This window comes from Natator depressus, chromosome 2, assembly GCF_965152275.1.
Source record: "Natator depressus isolate rNatDep1 chromosome 2, rNatDep2.hap1, whole genome shotgun sequence".
Lineage (NCBI taxonomy): Eukaryota > Metazoa > Chordata > Testudines > Cheloniidae > Natator > Natator depressus.
Window position 1 is genome coordinate 255,943,028 of NC_134235.1, and position 18,931 is coordinate 255,961,958.

General features: G+C 43.1%; 1 protein-coding gene across 1 annotated transcript in view; it reads right to left on the minus strand.

The window, feature by feature from the left end:
* Positions 1–18,931, minus strand: part of OBSCN (obscurin, cytoskeletal calmodulin and titin-interacting RhoGEF) — a 289,193-nt gene that overhangs the window by 152,397 nt on the left and 117,865 nt on the right. Inside the window, exons 40-48 of the mRNA XM_074946416.1 lie at positions 16,670–16,936; positions 8,727–8,993; positions 7,820–8,086; positions 6,281–6,544; positions 5,434–5,700; positions 4,705–4,968; positions 3,478–3,744; positions 2,045–2,311; positions 380–643 (exon numbers count right to left, since the gene is read on the minus strand). Of these exons, the coding sequence (XP_074802517.1) occupies positions 380–643; positions 2,045–2,311; positions 3,478–3,744; positions 4,705–4,968; positions 5,434–5,700; positions 6,281–6,544; positions 7,820–8,086; positions 8,727–8,993; positions 16,670–16,936 (2,394 nt within the window). The remainder of the gene's footprint in view (positions 1–379; positions 644–2,044; positions 2,312–3,477; positions 3,745–4,704; positions 4,969–5,433; positions 5,701–6,280; positions 6,545–7,819; positions 8,087–8,726; positions 8,994–16,669; positions 16,937–18,931) is intronic.

Below are 18,931 nucleotides of genomic sequence, written 5' to 3' on the forward strand. Positions count from 1 at the left end.
TGTACTATTTAAAATTGCAAGCTATTGTGGGTCAACTTGGTTTCCCACTCATCTTCTCTCAAGTTACCTATTAAAATAAATGAAATCTCAGTAATATGATTAAAGAAATGAATTAAGGGGAAAACTCAAACTGTTGCATGTAATTTTACCATGACTTCATTATTTACCCCAAATTCTATTAACATGACAAAAAGGAGCAGAAAAACCTCCATAACGTTATACCAAACCCAAATTATGGACTTTAAGTGAAGAAAATTCATAGTGGTTGTTATAAATACATTAGCAATATAAAATGACAGATGATATCAAGATCAGTTTGTGACCCTAATCGCAATCATAGAGGACATTGTAGAAAATCTCAGATTATTTTTTGTTTTACCATGCACTGTCAAGGATGCAGTGGTCTTCTGGTCTCCACACACACAAGTGTAATCTCCAGCATCCTGTTCATCCAGGTCATGGATTGTCAGCTCAGCAATGGCATCCTTCTGTCTCATTTTATATTTGTCACTAACTTTGAGCACCTTTTGAGCCTTCATCCACTCCACTGGAGAAGCTTTGGTCAACTCACAGTGGAGAGTAGCTGTCCCACTTTCTGTGGCTTCCTCATTTTTGAGTTCCTTTTTGAACAGTGCAGGCAGGGCTGGGGGATGTAATAGGGACAGAAAGTGCATCAGAATCCATAAACTCAGACTTTAATTTATACCTTTCTTTTAAATTACTAGATCTTGATTTATGCAATGTTGTGGTAGCTGTGTCGGTCCCAGGATATTAGAGAGAGAAGGTGGGTGAGGTAATATCTTTTATTGGACCAATTTCTGTTGTTGAGAGAGACTAGCTTTCGATCTTACACAGAATCTCTCTCACCAACAGAAGTTGGCCCAATAAAAAAATATTACCTCAGCCACCTTGTCTCTTTAGATATTAATTTAGCAGCCTAACCATATGTATGGCATTAAGACATAACTTCCAGAACATGATAATTGTCAGTTCAGTATCAAAAATACCTTTCTTGAGAAGTATTCAAACAATCGGTAATAAGGTTTTTAATGGGCTTATAAACAACTGTGCAGAAGATCGATTGTGGTGAAAAGGAAGCGTGGGCTTGGTGTGAAAGAGAAGACTGCGTTTGGGTTGGGAGAAAGAAGGAAGGAATAAAATGCAGGGAAAGGGGACAGGACATAGACGTGCTTCAAAGGTTAAACTATGATTTCGAAAGCATCTGAACTTTGAGATTTATCTAAACTGAACAGAGTCTCTTAAGATTTACCCATTGATCAGCACTATAAATAAATTAACACCGCTGACAGTGTAATTAAGACTGTTTTGTATCACTCACCACCAGGGGTGCTGGAACAATTTTTATAGTGGGGGTGCTGATGATGAAAATCATGGAAACCATGTATTTGGCTTTTGACTTCAAGCCGGGGGTGCGGCAGTACTCCCAGCACTCCTAGTTCCAGGACAACGGCTCATGACAGCAAAACTAACAATAAAGTTACCATCGGCACCCATCAGATTGGATGTTGTAATTTCATCATTAGCACATATCATTGTTACCCCCAAGAAATACAGGGAACCATTTAATCCTGAGAGTCTGATTTCTCCAAAAAGCCCATAACCAAATGGAAGCCAAAATTTTCAGATATGGTTTCCTCAAGTCAGGCACTGAAATCCATTGACTTCAATCAGAGTTGCGAGTATTCAAATCCTCTGAAAATCAGGCCAGTTTTATTTAGGAGCCTAAGTACATTCTTAGGGGCCTAGAAAATGTTGGCCTTACTAAGTACAGATAAAGTTTTTACTCTGTAAAAACACAAAATGGATCTAGAAAAGGAAGGCATCTGTACCCCCCTTTAGTTCACAATAAGGAAGATTATTTTAATACCAAGAGACAAGGTGAGGTGAAATGAAAACAGATGGGCACTATAGAAAGAAAAAAAAGGAAAGGTGAAAACTAACAGTAAAACAGGTCAGGAAGGGAATTCCAAAGGGAGTGAAGCTCTCTGGAATATTTCTCTTGTAAGGTGGAATTTTTGTTTACCATGGACTGTCAAGACAGCAGAGGTCTTCTGGTCTCCACACACACAGGTATAATCATCTGTATCTTGTACATCCAGGTCACGGATCAACAGCTCTGCAATGGCACCTTCCTGTCGCATTCTGTACTTTTCACTGGGTTTGAGCGTTTTTTGCCCCTTCTTCCACTCCACGAGGACAGGGACTTTGCTCAGCTCACAGTGCAGAGTGGCTGTTGCACCTTCTGAGGCTTCCTTATTCTTCAATCCCTCCTTGAAAAATGCAGGCAGGACTGAGGGACAGCAATAAGGACAGTTGGATTTAAAAATGGGAAAAGTCAAAACTAAATGTTCCCCTCATTTTCCAGTTAATTCCTCCTGAGTTATCAGAACTGGACCATCAGCTGTCATTAGACCAGCTTCATTGCTCTCATATAATCAATATGAGAAAAAAATAGATAATAAGATAACCCCCATCCCCAGAAATGCAGTATTTGTAGAAAGGAGCAGAAGCCTCACAATCGTCACAAATCATTACAGAAGGAAGTGGACAAGAGGATCAGAAGAGCAGGTCAAAAAACCATATTTTCCCCTATGAAATTTCAAATGAAAAAATCTTCATTCAAAACTTTTCAGTTGAAACATTTTGGTTTTCCCATGAGAAGTTTCAAAATGAATTTTTTCTTGTTTCAGCCTGAGATTTCTACATAAAACGAAATGACATTCTACATCAAAACAAAACAAAGCCTCATTTTGAAATGTTAATTTGAAAAGGAAATTTTGTTTAGAAATATCCTGAAGGAAACAAAAAAAAATTTCACCTGATTTGACCTTATTCCCCATAAAAATAAATGTCTGTTTCAGCAAAACTATATTTTTCAGTGGGAAAACTTTCCACATGAAAAGTTTTGACCCGCTCTCATTGTGAGAGCATGGGAACTCTACAGCAATGCCCTTTACATACAGGACTGTATGTAATCACTTTTCTGTCTCAAAGCTGGAGCACAGGGAAAGAATCAATTTTTCTTAAGGACAGAATGGGATGCAGTGATGTAACTGTTCGGTGTGTTGTAAAGCCTAAATATGAGTCAGGCTATAGGCCTTACTAAGCTAACAGCTTATTGGGAGCATGAGGAGAACAGTAACTCCAACAAAGAAACTTCCAGTGAAGAAACAATGGCCTGGAAACAGAAAAGCAGCAGCAGTTCTGGCTATGCAGGGTCCCATTCTTATGGGTTTGTCCGATTCTCATCTATTCTCACTGTTTTGTGTCTGTGTAAGAGCTTGATCCAAACCTGACTGAAGTCAGTGAGCACCTTTTCATTGACTTCTATGAGCTTTGGATCAGGACCTTAGCGAGGGATGAAAAAGGCCTATAGGTTACATCAGGAAAGGAGTAAGTCTATCCAAAGCAATGGAGGGGAAAATGGAATTATTTTTAGCATGCTGCTTCTTTTACCATTTACAGTTACAGCCGCCATGGTCTGTTGGTCTCCACACACACAGGTATAATTTCCAGCATCTGTCACTTCTAGGTCTTGGATTATCAACTCAACAACAACACCTTCCCGTCTCATTTTATACTTGTCGCTCAGTTTGAGGATCTTGTGTCCCTTCTTCCACTCCACGGTAGGAGCAACCTTGTTTAGCTCGCAGTGCAGAATGGCACTTTCACCTTCTGTAGCTTCTTGATTCTTCAGTTCTTTGGTGAAAAGTATAGGCAAAACTGCAGAATGAATGTGATATGGACAGAAGGGTATCAGAGCGGAGAAACTCAGAACTACGAATGCTCTCCTCTATTAGTTATCTAAATCAGTGCTGTCACTGTAGCCCCAAAGACTGGGTTTTTTTAAAGAAAAAGGTCTCAATTGGGCTTCTGATTTTGTGCCCTCAATTGAGTAGGGTTATTTTATAGCATTTCAACATCTTTCAATCTGATCGGTTGATAAAAATCAGGTGATTATATATCAAAATGCTACATAACCATTAGTATTTGTCTCAGCAAAATCACAGGAGTATAATGAGAGGCCGCTTTTCAATATCAGGCCCAAAATGTTTTCCCTTGACATAAATAATACCCATGCAGATTAGTGTCTGTGTTTTCTCTAAAACAGAACTCTTTAGAAGGGACCATAACTAGAAACCATGGTGTCAACTTTTTGCAGCACTAAAATATTTTAGAGGGGCCAAGAAACAATTCAAACTAAGTGACAGAATCTACAATAGCATAAAAAAAATCGATCATTTTCACTAAACTATCCTCTATGTAATGGCATAAGATGATGATTACGATCTGGTCACCGTAGGAACACAGACCCAACATTCCACGTAATTTGAAGTGAGATAATATAGTCCCATTTTATAACACAATCCCTAAGGAAAAACTTTCAAACCACCACATACAGACCAAAAGACTAGACTGAATTTATATTTGAGTTGGGGAAAAGAAACATTTAGGTGTCTATACTATCTTTGATATTTGTACATATAATGCCTATGAATGCAATTACATGCAGCTCTCAAGAGGGAGAATGCAAAGAAAGATAAAGAAATTAAATACACAGGGATACCGGGGGTGGAATGAAGGTGAGGATAAAACATTATATTGGAAAAGGAATTTTAAAGGGGAGGAAATTATAGAGTTATATCGTTTTATTTGGGACATCTGCTGCGTGTTTCTTTTTACCATTCACTGTCAAGGTCGCTGTAGTCTGCTGTTCTCCACACACACAAGTGTAATCTCCAGCATCCATCAAATCCAGATCAAGGATCAACAGTTCAGCAAAGGGACCCTCCTGTCTTATTTTGCATTTTTCACTTGGTCTGAGAGCCTTTTGTCCCTTCTTCCACTCCACTGGGGCGGGCTTGCTCAATTTACAGTGCAGAGTGACTGTCTCACCCTCTGAAACTTCCTTGTTATTCAGTTCCTCTTGGAAAAATGCAGGCAAGGCTGAAGAATGCAATATAGACAGAGACTGTATCAGAACCAGAATGCAGTGAGTAGGATTTTTTTGTGGGTCATCAGATTGTGATAACCCATTTTTTTCCAATCACATATTTCAAAGCCCTAAAAGAAGGAAACTAAGTAAAATATACAATTAAATACATGTGCATCATTCCTAGAACGGAGACAGCTTGTAGCAATAAGGATGAGAATAAGTTGTGCATAAAGAAGGAAAAGAAATGAGGGAACATAGCTGGACTGTGGCAAACCAATACCACACGGGGGAATGTTCTTTACCAAGGTGACCCAGTGTCACCACAAAGCTGAGGATATGAGTCCTCTTTCCAAAACTGCAGCGAACAAGGGATCAGAGGAGCAGCCATGGATCAGTGTGAATGCTGAATGCCAACATCTTGAGTTCCACAAAGGAGATAAATATAAAACAACCTATTTAATTTTGGGCACATTTACCATTCACTGTTAAAGCAGCTGTTATCTTCTGGTCGCCACACACACAAGTGTAATCTCCAGCATCTGCCAAATCTAGGTCTTGGATAATCAACTCAGCAAAGCGGCCTTCCTGCCTCATCCTGTATTTGCCGCTTGGTTTCAGCACCTTTTGATCCTTCAACCACTCAACTGAGTCAACAGCCTTGGTCAGCTCACAGTGCAGTGTGGCTGTTCCACTCTCGGTGGCCTCCTCATTCTTCAGTTCCTTTTTGAAACGTACGGGTAGGGCTGAGGGACACAAAACGAACAAATATTTCATCCAAATGCCACAAACTCAGAACTGTGAAGTGTCTTCCTCGGGCAATGACTGAACTGTAATTTATTTTTTAATGCCATGGGCCTCACCACAACACTCTTACACCAAGCATGATCTGCCATTTGTCTAGCTGCAAACAACTGAAACCCAGAGAACAAGCCACCTGAAAACTAAGTCCCCAGTAAAGCAAGACTTTTGTGACTGTCAACAGAGGAAGTGATTGACTGTACTATCATGGAAGTGATTGACTGTACTTAATCCCCTTAACAGAGAGGTTGATAATTGCCCAAGGGGTCTCATGCTTCAGGACCAATTCAGTAAAATATACGCGCATGCTTTTTGCCTGGTTAGCGTTCTTTAGAAGACTTTATATTGCACACACATGCACTGAATTCTGTCAGGGTAGAGGACAAATGGACATAGGAGGCACAGCACGATGTGCAAAGAAGAACAAAGAGAAGACAAGTAGGGCACAGGTAAATTTTGTTAGGAAATAAGTAAAAGGGGAGGGAGAAAACTATCAGGAGTGTCATTTTTTTTATGACTTTTTACCATTCACTGTTAAGGTTGCTGTGGTTTTTTGATCTCCAAACACACATGTGTAATCTCCAGCATCCTTCAGATCTAGATCATGGATGACCAGCTCAGCAATGGTGCCTTCTTGTCTCATTCTGTATTTGCCACTTGGCCTGAGCCCCTTGGGCCCCTTCTTCCACTCCACTGGAGCGGCTTTGCTCAGCTCACAGCACAGAGTGGCTGTTCCACCTTCTGTGGCTTCCAAGTTCTTCAGTTCTTCTTTGATGAGTGCAGGCAGGGCTGAAGGAGGAAGCAGGCATTTATATGATGTGCATCCACGTAATATGGTTGCACTGTATATGGCGTAGACTGAGACAAGGAACAGTTACATGACTCTCTTTCAGTGCCATGACTTTATAAGGATATTGACAAGGATGGCATGGGCGAAAGGCTAAATAAAAGGGGAAAGTGAGCTGGGACGTAAGGAAAAGCCTGGATAAATGGCGGGGTCTGTCTCCAGAGCTGATAAATTGGCATATTCATTCGCACACAATTAATTTTTGGAGGGCGGGGAAAGAATTAAACACAATTTAAAATAACTGTTGCCAAGCAGTTACTCTGCCAAAGAACCTGCTTTTTAACTCCCTGCAAAAACTCCCTGTTCTTTAAAATCAGACATCTTGCCCCACAGGGCCTTTCAGCTAGATTGTCGAGTTCGGCCTAGTGCCTTACTCCAGAGCAGAAAAGAGGTTTTACTGCAATAATTATTTCAAAGCCATTGACAGATATTATGTTGTCAACAAAAGATCATTTGAGTGATATTCCTGGATAGGAGGGTTACCTAGAGAACACAATAGAAAAGCAGGACCAGCCTGGTCTGCCTCTCCCTCAGACCCTCCACCCGACCTCCAGATCCCGAACTGTGCAGGGGAGGCCCCCTGCTCTGGGGCCCACTAAGACCCTATGCAGTGGCCCTCCTCCCTCCAGATATGTGGCTTTGGTGAGAAAAATTGCAGGGAGGAGTTAGCCAGAGACTCAACCTGTTAGGACTCTTGGGAGCCTCTGCAGAAGCTGTTTAAGTCGGGGACTTTGAACACTGGCGATGTCATCAAAATACTTTTTACAGGTTTGACTGGACATTTGCTGCCTTGTGCTGATTGGCGGTTTGCTCCAGCCCTCTCTCATGGACTCCTCACCTCAGCATCACTCCACATCTGCTCCTCATAGCCTCCCTCTTTCCTTCCTTGCCCAACCATCCCCTTCCCTTCAATATTCCCTCTCCCTTCTTTTGTCTTTGTATTTTAAAGCTGCCAACTAACCTCTCACATCCCTCCCAGAAAATCTTGGAACTAACACAATGTTTGCCACCGATTGCTCTGCTTATGTACTATGTCCTTACCCCCAACCCGTCATCAGACTTCTCTATCTAAACTATCAGCTCTTTGGGGCAGGGTCTATTGGCCCCTCTGTGTTTGTTCAGCAGCTTGCACAATGGTGCCCATTTTAGTCAGTGCCTAGGCATTACCATAATAAACATGATTAATAACAACAACAGAAAGTGATGAAAACCTCTACCGTGGATTTTGACTTGAGCAGTCGTCTGCTGGTCTCCAGTATCACAGGTGTATCTTCCAGCATCCTCCAGCTCTGCATTGTGAATGAGCAGCTCTGCCACACAACCCTTCTGCTTCAGCTCATACTTGGCACTCTCCTGGAGTATGGCTCCTCCCTTCTTCCACACCACTCGGGCATCAGGTTTAGTGATCTCACAGCGCAAAGCTACGGTGCTCCCCTCTTCCATTTCTGTGTTCTGCAGGTTTTGTTTAAAAAGGACTGGCAGAGCTAAAATATACAACCAGAGGTGATCAATATTGTGTACAGACCATGTCCACCACTCCCATATGACAATGCTCTGATATGGTCTACCCTTTCAACAGCAGTCAAGAAAGATGGCCAGTATGTTTGAAACTAAGAGGAAGTATTATTATTATTATTGGACTTGTGACTGGCAGTGTGGTGTATTTGGGTGTGGAACAAGTGCAAATTCCTTTCAGTTGTACAAAACAAACAAAAGGAAGAACTTCTTTGCACAATGCACAGCCAACCTGTGGAACTCATTGCTGTGAAGGCCAAAAGTATATCTGGGTTCCAAAAAGAATTAGATAAGTTCATGGAGGATAGGTCCATCAATGGCTATTAGCCAAGATGGTCAGGGATGCAACCCTATGCTCTAGGTGTCCCTAAACTTCCAAATGCCAGAAGCTGGGACTGGACAACAGGGGATAAATCACCCACATTGCTTTAGTGTAATGTGAAACTGCACTAAAGCAATTCAGATATTACTGAGTACATATATTATTGTTAAACCTTAACTATGGACACATAACTGGCCCCTCTATAATGAAGAACTGCTGTTAAATTATAGCACATGTATTAAGTACTGCATAAGTAAAATAAATTGAAATCTACCAGCTCTGCCTACCATTTACTTTCACCCGAGCAGTTGTCTCTTGTTCTCCGGTGCTGCAGCTATAGTCTCCAGCATCTATTGATTTGGCATCTTGAATAATGAGCTCTGCAACAGTGCCGTGTTGCTTTAACTCATACTTGTCACTGGGTTGTAGAACTGTATCTCCCTTTGTCCATTTCACTGGGATGCCAGGTTTGCTCAGCTCACAGGTCAGTTTGACTTGACTTCCTTCTTTAGCTTCCTCATTCTGGAGTTCTCGTTTGAAACGAACTGGCAGAGCTAAAAATGTAGAATTGCAGAGTGTGACCATTGAAGAAAACAAGAGTGCCTGGAAATCACTTTTCCCCTTTTTGCTTCATCCCACATGAGCCCTTTCACGTAAGATGTAGAATCACAGAATGCCAGGATGAAAAAGTGCTTAGATTCCAATAATCCATCTCCAGCTGTCCGTGCAATATATTATTAATAACACCAAAAATATTATTTAAATGGTTTAAACACTTAATAGCATGAGATCTTGGCCTCTCGTAATGTGGAGACTCTCTACGGGCCCAATCGTGAGAGAAACTGGACACCTTCAACTCCCCTGTATCGCTATTTGCATGCCTGCTTCATGCTGTGAACTACTGAATGCACAGAAGAGGGGAACTGTTTTACAGCATTTTTGTCATTGCGGTTAGTTAAAGGTATCCTTTCTCTAGTACCACATTTTGCAGATGTCAGTCAGGGATGTGAGAAGTTGGACTACACTCTGGACAGATGTTCAGAGCTAGCCCATTGCCATATAAAAAAAGAGAACTAGCAAGATAAAATAATATATACAGAAAGAGAACACAAGGATAGGACAAACAGCATGACAAACAATAGCTGACACATTAGTTTTCCCAGTCAAGGATCCCTTCTCCTTATAGGAAGATGGACACATTTTTATCAGACATGAAGATGTACTAACGTAGCAAACACTGCAAAGCATACACAGAGAGAAAGGTGAGCAGATAAATAAAAGAGTCCCACTGAAGATTCCCACACAGTCTCTGTCCGAAACAGTGATTTCAGACTGCAAAGTGAATTAGTGAAGAGTAGGTGGCATCCAAAGTTTCTGTTAGTGTTGACTGTGGAAGAGGAAAGAGGAAACATCTGGTGGGGTTTCCTGCTTCAGATCAGTCACAGTAGAAAGTGCTGTCGCTTGATGGTCTCTGTTTTCACAAACGTGTTCACTACTGTCTTCTAGCCCAAGGTTATGAATGTGCAGCGCGGCACTTACACTTTCTGATTCTTCACACACTAGTTGCTTGGCTGAAGAACGATAGCTCCTTTCCTCCGTTCCACTTTCAGCCCTACTTCGGTGCACACGCACCTTTCACGGGGCCCTGCCTTTATCTACCACTTCATCATTCTGGAACTCTTGAGTAAACTTCATGGGTTCATAGCTGGACGGGGCATGGCAGTACAATGTGTTATAGCATGTGTCCTTATCCCATGGGCCATCTACATCTACTGTTCCACTGGGGATCTCTTGAATCCATTTGCTTAAATCCTTTAACACTCAAGAGGAGAAATTTCAAATCTATTGTAGCTGCTGTGTAACATAAAACATTGCATTTCTTTTTCGAGATAAAAAAATCCTCTCCCCCCAAGTGTCAGAGCCAGTTCCTATTGAAACCAATGGGAGTGTTTCTATTGTCTTTAATGGGAGTTGGATCAGTCCCCTAGTGTGGTAGAAAAGCATAACGAACAAATGAAGATGAGTAACAACTACAAAGCTCTCCTTCGTCACATTGTTAAGATAGTTCTTCCTTCCATTCTTAGGGCAAAATCCTGCACTCCCTCAGTTTTAAATGGTGCTCTCCCCACGTACCTGGAGGACTCAGTGACATTCATGGGAGATGAGTACACATAAGGAAGCTGACTGAAAATCAATATGCATAACTGAGAAGGGTATTTTCCTTTCAGTTCAGCAAACTACACCCAGCTCCAGCCCCTGCCTATCCTTGCACTCCGAAGCTCATTTCAATCTCAGAATAAATGTTTTGTCTATTTTACACTTTCACCTGCCTGGAGGCTGTCCAGCTGAGTTAGTCAGAACATATCCTGCATTACAGTGTGAAGAGATGGAGTTAATTTTCAGTTCAGTTGCAGCCAGGTGTTAAATTGTTATTTTGACCTTTATGTTAGGCAGCATCACTCCAAACTTCCTTACCCTTGACAGTGACAACTGCACTACTTTTAGCTGTTCCAGCCTCACACTCATATCTGCCACTGTCTCTCTCTTCTGTCCCACGAATGACAAGCGTGGCTTCAAATCCCGACCGGCTGATCTTATACTTAGAGGAGTTTCTAAGGGTCTTCCCATCTTTGCACCACTTTACCGGGCTGTCTGATTTGGAGGTTTCACAATGAAGAAAGGCATCCTCTCCCTCAAAGATTTTGGCATCAGCAAGCTCCTTTGTAATGATGCAGGGTTTCTCTAGAATCACATAAAACTTGTCTGAGATTTTCAGAGGGAGGGGAGCAGCACTTTCCTTACATGTGATTATTTATACCAAAGATATGGTTCAATATTCTGCAACGTCATTATTGCAAAAGAACAATTTGGGGGTGGGAGGCATTAAGCCCTTATAGTGGGGCTTTCTACCTGTAGACATGGTTTTGAAAATGCCTGGTACAGTATGGCAAAATCCAGGGGCCAAATGTCTCTGTGGAAGAATATGAATCAGGGATAAGTCATCTAGACCAGGCATGGTTTAACATTAACTAGGGAGAAGCATGAATTTCACTAGTTCAGGAAAATTCCCCTAGATCCTCTTCAATATGAAAAATGCACAGCATGATGCTTCTGCCTAAACAATAAGTGTACATGTGCACAGTGAGAAAACTGATCCGATACGAAGCACATGGCAATGCAAATTTGTCAGAACCAATCAACTGTAGACTTTTGGCTTCTCAGTGGTTTTTAAAGAAGTGAATCAGAAACTGGTTTCTGCCAGCAGATCGTCACAAGTTTTTGCCACTTAAATGCCAGGGTTTTGCTGGTAAAAGCGGCTTTTTGCTTTCTGAAATCAGCTGCCCATTCTGCAGAACAATGTCAATTTTATAAAACGGTGCAAACTTTCACCCTTCAAAACTGTTCATGTGATTCTTCAAAAAGTGTTCAATTTGGTGCAGCAGAAACCAAGTATTTTACTCAGCTCTGCGTACTGAAGAATTATTTTATGACTCCAAGAGGTACACAGTATGGATCCTGAATTCATTACATTCAGGTCATGTGGCTTCATTGTCGTTCTCCACTTGCCTCTCTCTCTCTCTCCCTTGTTTCTCAATACTGACTTCTCTAACTAAAGAACTCATATCACAGGACCTAATTTATAGCATTTACTGCTATCTCTGCATCTGCACACATATACCACTACCCAGTGCTGGCCTGTACTCTCTTTATCCTTTCCTGCGGCCTTTATGCTTGAATTACCTTTAACAACCAAACTGGCAGATGTTTTCTTATCACCAGCTTCAAAGGTAATGACCCCCGAATCCTTCAGTGACAGTTTTTTCAAGGTTAGCAAGTGATATCCTCCAGGATGAGACTGGATGTCATTAAGTTCATTGGTATGGAGTGGGGTTTTATCCAAAAACCACTGCACATTGCTATATTCTATTGGAGAGATTCTGCATTTGAACATGGCAGATTCTCCTTCTACCACATCAACATCTTCAAGATCTTCGATTATTAGTATTTTCTGGCCTGAAAGGAACACAGACATATCAATTGCTGGACTCCTTTGCTTCTATCCCTGTGTTCAAATAAAGGCAAAGGGGAATGCCAATGACATGACCTCCAGCACAAGTGCTTTTGTAAAAGGAACACGATTCTTGGTACAGAAGGTTTAAATACAATTCCACTGTTATTGATCAAAGAATTCAGAGAAAATAAACATTTACGGGACACACCAGAACAGGATGAAGACAAATTCAGGGCACTAAGCTACATGTCATTGATTTGTAAAGATTCCAGTACACACTCAGGGGAAAATTACAATTCTAATATTTTAATCTCCCCAGAATTTCAGAAATGAAATCCACTATATGGACCTGAGAAAAGAATGAGGCCCTCAATATGCCATGTGTTCTGGACATCTAGGTTCATTGAATGGATGTTCCCAAAACCCCTGTCTGGATTTATCATATTTTGCTAGACCACATACAACTTCTTCTTTAGCGGTGCTACCAGCCAGATTCCAACTTCTCTGTAAACAGCCAAATGACAAACACACTGATGAATGGAGATTTAATTTGGGAACTATGTTAGTAATTTATCTGTCAAAGGAAAAACAAGAAGCAGTCCTGGAAATCAGTCTAAGAACAAGAAAAAAAAAGATTATATATACATAAAGATATTCCGGATGTCAATGTGAATTACAACAGAAATTCAAGAAGTGTTATTGAACCACAAAAACCAATGTACTCCCATAGTTTTCATGGACTAAGCTTGTTCCACATTTTCAGTCATATATTTGAGCTTAATAACATTGTCCTTTCTAGTGGTTAAATCAAATATTTTATAGGTCAACAAAGTTGTTTAAAGCTGGCATTAGAAATCTTTCACACTGTGCAACAGATGCTGTACGACATCTTAGGCAAGACCCTGGGTCCTCCCTATTTTAGGGTAATTTGGTGCTTTTGGAAAGCTAGAAGGTTGCACACTGTTTCTTTTGTAAGCTCAACTGGCAGATAATGGGAGGATGTAGTGCGGCAGTTGCCCCACTCCAGGAGAGCAGGGGTTAAAAGCAGCCCTTGGAGAGGGCTATGGCTGGGACCTAATTAGAAAAGGGGTTAAGGGCAACCACAGCTATGGCCACACCCAATCAGGTCACAGCTGGCCCTAATATAAGGGCTAACGGAGGAGCTGGGTCAGTCTCACTCCAGCCTTGGAGTGGGAAGGACCTTGCTGCTTGAAGGAGCACAGGGTACCTGAAGCAGAGCAGTGCTGGGGAAGGGCAGGCAGAGCTGGGGAGCTCAGGCCTGGCACGTCCCCAGGCTGAGGCCTTGCTGAAGGCCAAAGGAGGTACTGGGGCTGCAGGGAGACAGCTGGGCCAAGAAAGGCAGCGGGTCCAACCCCCTTGCCAGTGACGAGTGGCCATCACAGACTGCAGTTTGCCCCAGGGAAAGGGGGCTAGATGACGATGGGCAGTAGCCACTGAGGCAAGGTGGGCTTAGAGGGTTGGGAGTTCCCCTGGGAGGGAGACCCAGAGTGTGGGGGCACTGCGGTGGGCAGAACCCCAAGGGAAAGGGGCACCAGGGTCCAGGAGGGACACAGGGCCTGAGGCAGGAGAGACACCAGCCAGCAGGGGGCGCGCCGAGTGCTGGAATCGAGCTAATTCCTGGACGACCAGCAGGAGGCGCTGCGCTGGTGAGTGCTCGATCTGCTACAGAGGGGCAAGAATGCAGTGTCTATCCCTGAATCCGTAGCAATTTTACAAGACACTGCCACGGAACCTAAAATTGTACTGTTAAGTCATCTGAGCTGTTCCTCTTCTTCTCTTTGTTGTTTCATCAGTTTCGTTTCAATAACAATTTCCCCTGGATAGCGCCCTTTTGGTGCTGCAATCAGAGGTGCGTGAGGTCCTCTGAACATTGTGACATCAGAGGTAACTCAACCAATCACCATTCACTCCCTCCAGTAACCCTAACCCTAACCTGAAAACCTTAATGCTGCTGCTTGCCTTGGTCATCTTTCCCATTGACAATCGTTATTTGGTGCTGAGGAATCCCTCTTCCTGCCCCACCAAATGGGCACCGTTTAGATTAACTAAAACAGTTTTGACTGGGCAAAGGTACATAAGCTTGCCTGAGGCAGGTGTAGTGTGGAGGGTGTCTCAGTGCAAATCTGCAGCCTCACCCTGCCTCGGTCAATATAGCTCCAGATCTGAAACAGCCCCTGCTATTCCAGTCCTGAACCCCCACACCCTCCAATTCTGTCAAAGCACCTCAACCCTGACCTGCAGTTTCATAGAATCATAGAATATCAGGAATGGAAGGGACCTCAGAAGGTCGTCTAGTCCAAACCCCTGCTCAAAGCAGGACCAATCCCCAGCTAAATCAACCCAGCCAGGGCTTTGTCAAGCCGGGCCTTAAAAACCTCTAAGGAAGGAGATTCCACCACCTCCCTAGGTGCTTCACCACCAGCGCTTCATCACCCTCCTAGTGAAAAAGTTTTTCCTAATATCCAATCTAAACCTCCCCCACTGCAACTTGAGACCATTACTCCTTGTTCTATCATCAGCTACCACTGAGAACAGTCTAGATCCATCCTCTTTGGAACCCCCCTTCAGGTAGTTGAAAGCAGCTGTCAAATTCCCCCCTCATTTCTTCTCTTCTGCAGACTAAACAATCCCAGTTCCCTCAGCCTCTCCTCATAAGTCATGTGCTCCAGCCCCCTACTCATTTTTGTTGCCCTCCGCTGGACTCGTTCTTATTTTTCCACATCCTTCTTGTAGCGTGGGGCTCAAAACTGGACACAGTGCTCCAGATGAGGCCTCACCAATGCCGATTAGAGGGGAATGATCATGTCCCTCAATCTGCTGGCAATGCCCCTACTTATACAGCCCAAAATGCCGTTGGCCTTCTTGGCAACAAGGGCCCACTGTTGACTCATAGCAACCATTCATTTCCACCAATGGGACTGAAGCATGCAAATTAACTCGATGGAGGGAGTGACGATTGCTTGAATTACCTCTGATGTCACAATGTTCCTCTGCCAGCAGCACCAAAAGGAGCACTATGTGGAAATCAGGCTTTCCCCAAGTTCTGTTGTTTTTGACTATCTCCAAAATCAATAGAGCTCATCCCAGCGGTGCCTAGAGCATTCTCTGAAATGCTAGACTTGATCAGATGTGATATTCGAAGGTTATTGCATTACTGACACAGAAACAGAGGAGTTTTAGGCCTCACTTTGTTTGGCCACCTGGAAGGTCACACAATTCATTGCTTCTGTAGGCTAAACTCATTGCACTCCTGTGGAGGGTTTAGGTTTTGACGAATCAGGATATTCTGATGGAAAAATCTCCCATCTCCCCATACCTAGGGCTCTGTGAGTTCCCCCTTTCCAGCTGCCCCCTTACTAAGGTTCCCACTGTCTCCTCCCACTCTCTCCGCAGGTCAGGAGATCTGTGTGTGCCCCGTCTCCCCCATGAATGTTATCACATTACAGACAGACAAAGAAATGCCACTGAGTCAAGCATTAGGCCTCACTTCACCTGGCCAATTCGTATGCATTAGTGCACAACCGACACTAAATTACAGAAGGGTACAAAATTAATTCAGCTATTTGAAAGCGCAGAATAAAATGTACCAATGGGCCAAAAGTATGTATCTTATGCCTGGCCCAAGTGCACAGGTTTGGGACAGAGGTTTGCCACAGGGCTCAAGAGAAGCAAATCCTTCTTCCGTGGCAGCAGAAGGATTCTCCAGCTATTACCACTTCCTGAAGACTGCAGCAGCCACTCTGCATACAGGCCTGTGTGCACACACACACACACACCCCCGCCACCACCCCTTGGCTCCACAAATCCTATCAATCACATATATACACACACATACTCGTGCCCATTTTTTAAATTGCACCCACAGCATTTCAGGCCTAAATTTTCAAAAGTGACTAGTGATTCTGGGTGCCCAATTCAAGTCACCTTAAAGGGGCCTGATTTTCAAGGGTGAATGCTCAGGCAGTTTCTGAAAGTCAGCTTCCTTCAAGGAGTCTCAATCTGGGCACCAAAAAAAATGGAGGGGCCAAAAATCACTAGCCACTTTTGAAAACATGAGCCTCTAGGCTGTAATCCGTTTGGCATCCCTTAACTCACGCTGCTCAGCTGCCAGTAAGTTGAGCTCAGAATTATAACACACACACTTCCTGCCATCTGTCAATCGTGCAGTACTTGGTCATGCATTCAAGCCGTTCATACCTTGCACGATCAGCTTGGCTCTAGACTGAGCCTCGCCAACGTCGCAGGTGTAGGTGTCGCTGTCACTTTTCTCTAAGGCATTAATAGTGAGCTGCAGGATGTGCCCTTTCTGGATGATCTCATATTTCTTGCTTGTCTTGAGCTCGACCATCCCCTTCCGCCAGGTCACCGTGGGTGCGGCTTTCTCAGTCTGACACATAAAAACAGCGACTCCTTCTTCATCAGCTTTCAGATCTGAAAGCTCCTTCAGAAAGCGATTGGGTTTTTCTGAGGAAAGTGACAACCAATGGTTAGCTCAACATAGTCCTCAAGTACATTCTAAACACCCTGGACCGAAGTCTCCACTGCTTTGCAATCTTTTACAGCTGTCCGAAGTGAGATCCGATCAGAACGGTAGCACTTTTACATCTACCATGCACAGGTGTGTACACGACTGTACAAGGAGCAAAGCTGTTGAGAATCAGATGCTTGTAAAGAAACAAAATGTCATTAGTCTCCTTTCTCTGTGGCCACCTGTATTAGGTATGCCCATAGTCTGTTATAGAATTCATAGAATCATAGAATATCAGGATTGGAAGGGACCTCAGGAGGTCATCTAGTCCGACCCCCTGCTCAAAGCAGGATCAATCCCCAGCTAAATCATCCCAGCCAGAGCTTTGTCAAGCCTGACCTTAAAAACCTCTAAGGAAGGAGATTCCACCACCTCCCTAGGTAACCCATTCCAGTGCTTCACCACCCTCCTAGTGAAAAAGTTTTTCCTAATATCCAATCTAAACCTCCCACACTGCAACTTGAGACCATTACTCCTTGTTCTGTCATCTGCTACCACTGAGAACAGTCTAGATCCATCCTCTTTGAAAACCCCTTTCAGGTAGTTGAAAGCAGCTATCAAATCCCCCCTCATTTCTTCTGCAGACTAAATAATCCCAGTTACCTCAGCCTCTCCTCATAAGTCATGTGCTCCAGCCCCCTAATAATTTTTGTTGCCCTCCGCTAGACTCTTTCCTATTTTTCCACATCCTTCTTTAGTGTAGGGTCCAAAACTGGACACAGTACTCCAGATGAGGCCTCACCAATGCCGAATAGAGGGGAATGATCATATCCCTCGATCTGCTCGCAATGCCCCTACTTATACAGCCCAAAATGCCGTTAGCCTTCTTGGCAACAAGGGCACACTGTTACTCATATCCATCTTCTCATCCACTGTAACCCCTAGGTCCTTTTCTTCAGAACTGCTGCCTAGCCACTCAGTCCCTAGTCTGTAGCAGACAATGAAAGACAATGTACTAAATTCCACAGCAAGAAATTCTCTCTCTCCCTGGTGAGAAATGCAAAGATTTCCAGATGTAGTTCACTAGCCCCTAGTACTGAAAAGAGACATGTACAATGAGTTTAGGGAGAAATCCGGGCCTCCACTTGAATTATAACTGCTGGCCTGATTTTCATAGATTTCAAGCCGCTCTGAAAATCAGGTCACATGATAACAATATTATTACAATTATTAATTCTTGAGACCTGGATTTTGGATTGCCTTGGAATTGGTTTGATACTTTTCAAATCATACGGCACTGAACACACTGTCAGAGCTTGATGTATTATTATTTATCATTATTAACATGAATATTTTTTGCACTTATTCAACACCTCAAAGTGCTGTCCAGAGGTGCAGAGGTGTCTCATCCATCTGTTACATTTTGGTTTTTAGATTGCAAACTCTTTGGGGGAAGCATTGTAATTTATTATCGGTCTGTTTTGTGCCTGGGGTAATAATTGTGGCCTTTAGGTGTGCCATAAATATAGAGGGAAGTGTAGCATAAAATCCCTCCTTGGCAGCTGTACTGAATCGCCTTATCTGTAAGCAGTTAAGCAGTTCAAATAAACTACTTGGGCACCTGACAGAAGGACCAAGGAGGAAAGGAGATACTTTCAAATCTGGTGGGGGAAGGATTTGTTTGTTGCTCTCTTTTGTTGTTCCCTCTCCCGGCGGAGGGAGAAGCCAAGCAGGTACAGCATCTTCTGAAAATATACCTGGAATAATCCATCTAAAACCACAGAAATTGTAAGTAGGGCAAGGAAATGCGTTAGGTTATCTTTTGTTTTAGCTTGTGGATTTTCATATGCTACAGAGGTAATTTTATTCCTGTTTTTGTAACTGTGAAACTGAGCCCAGAGGAGAATTGTGGGGGGGAGGGATAGCTCAGTGGTTTGAGCATTGGCCTGCTAAACCCAGGGTTGTGAGTTCAATCCTTGAGGGGGCCATTT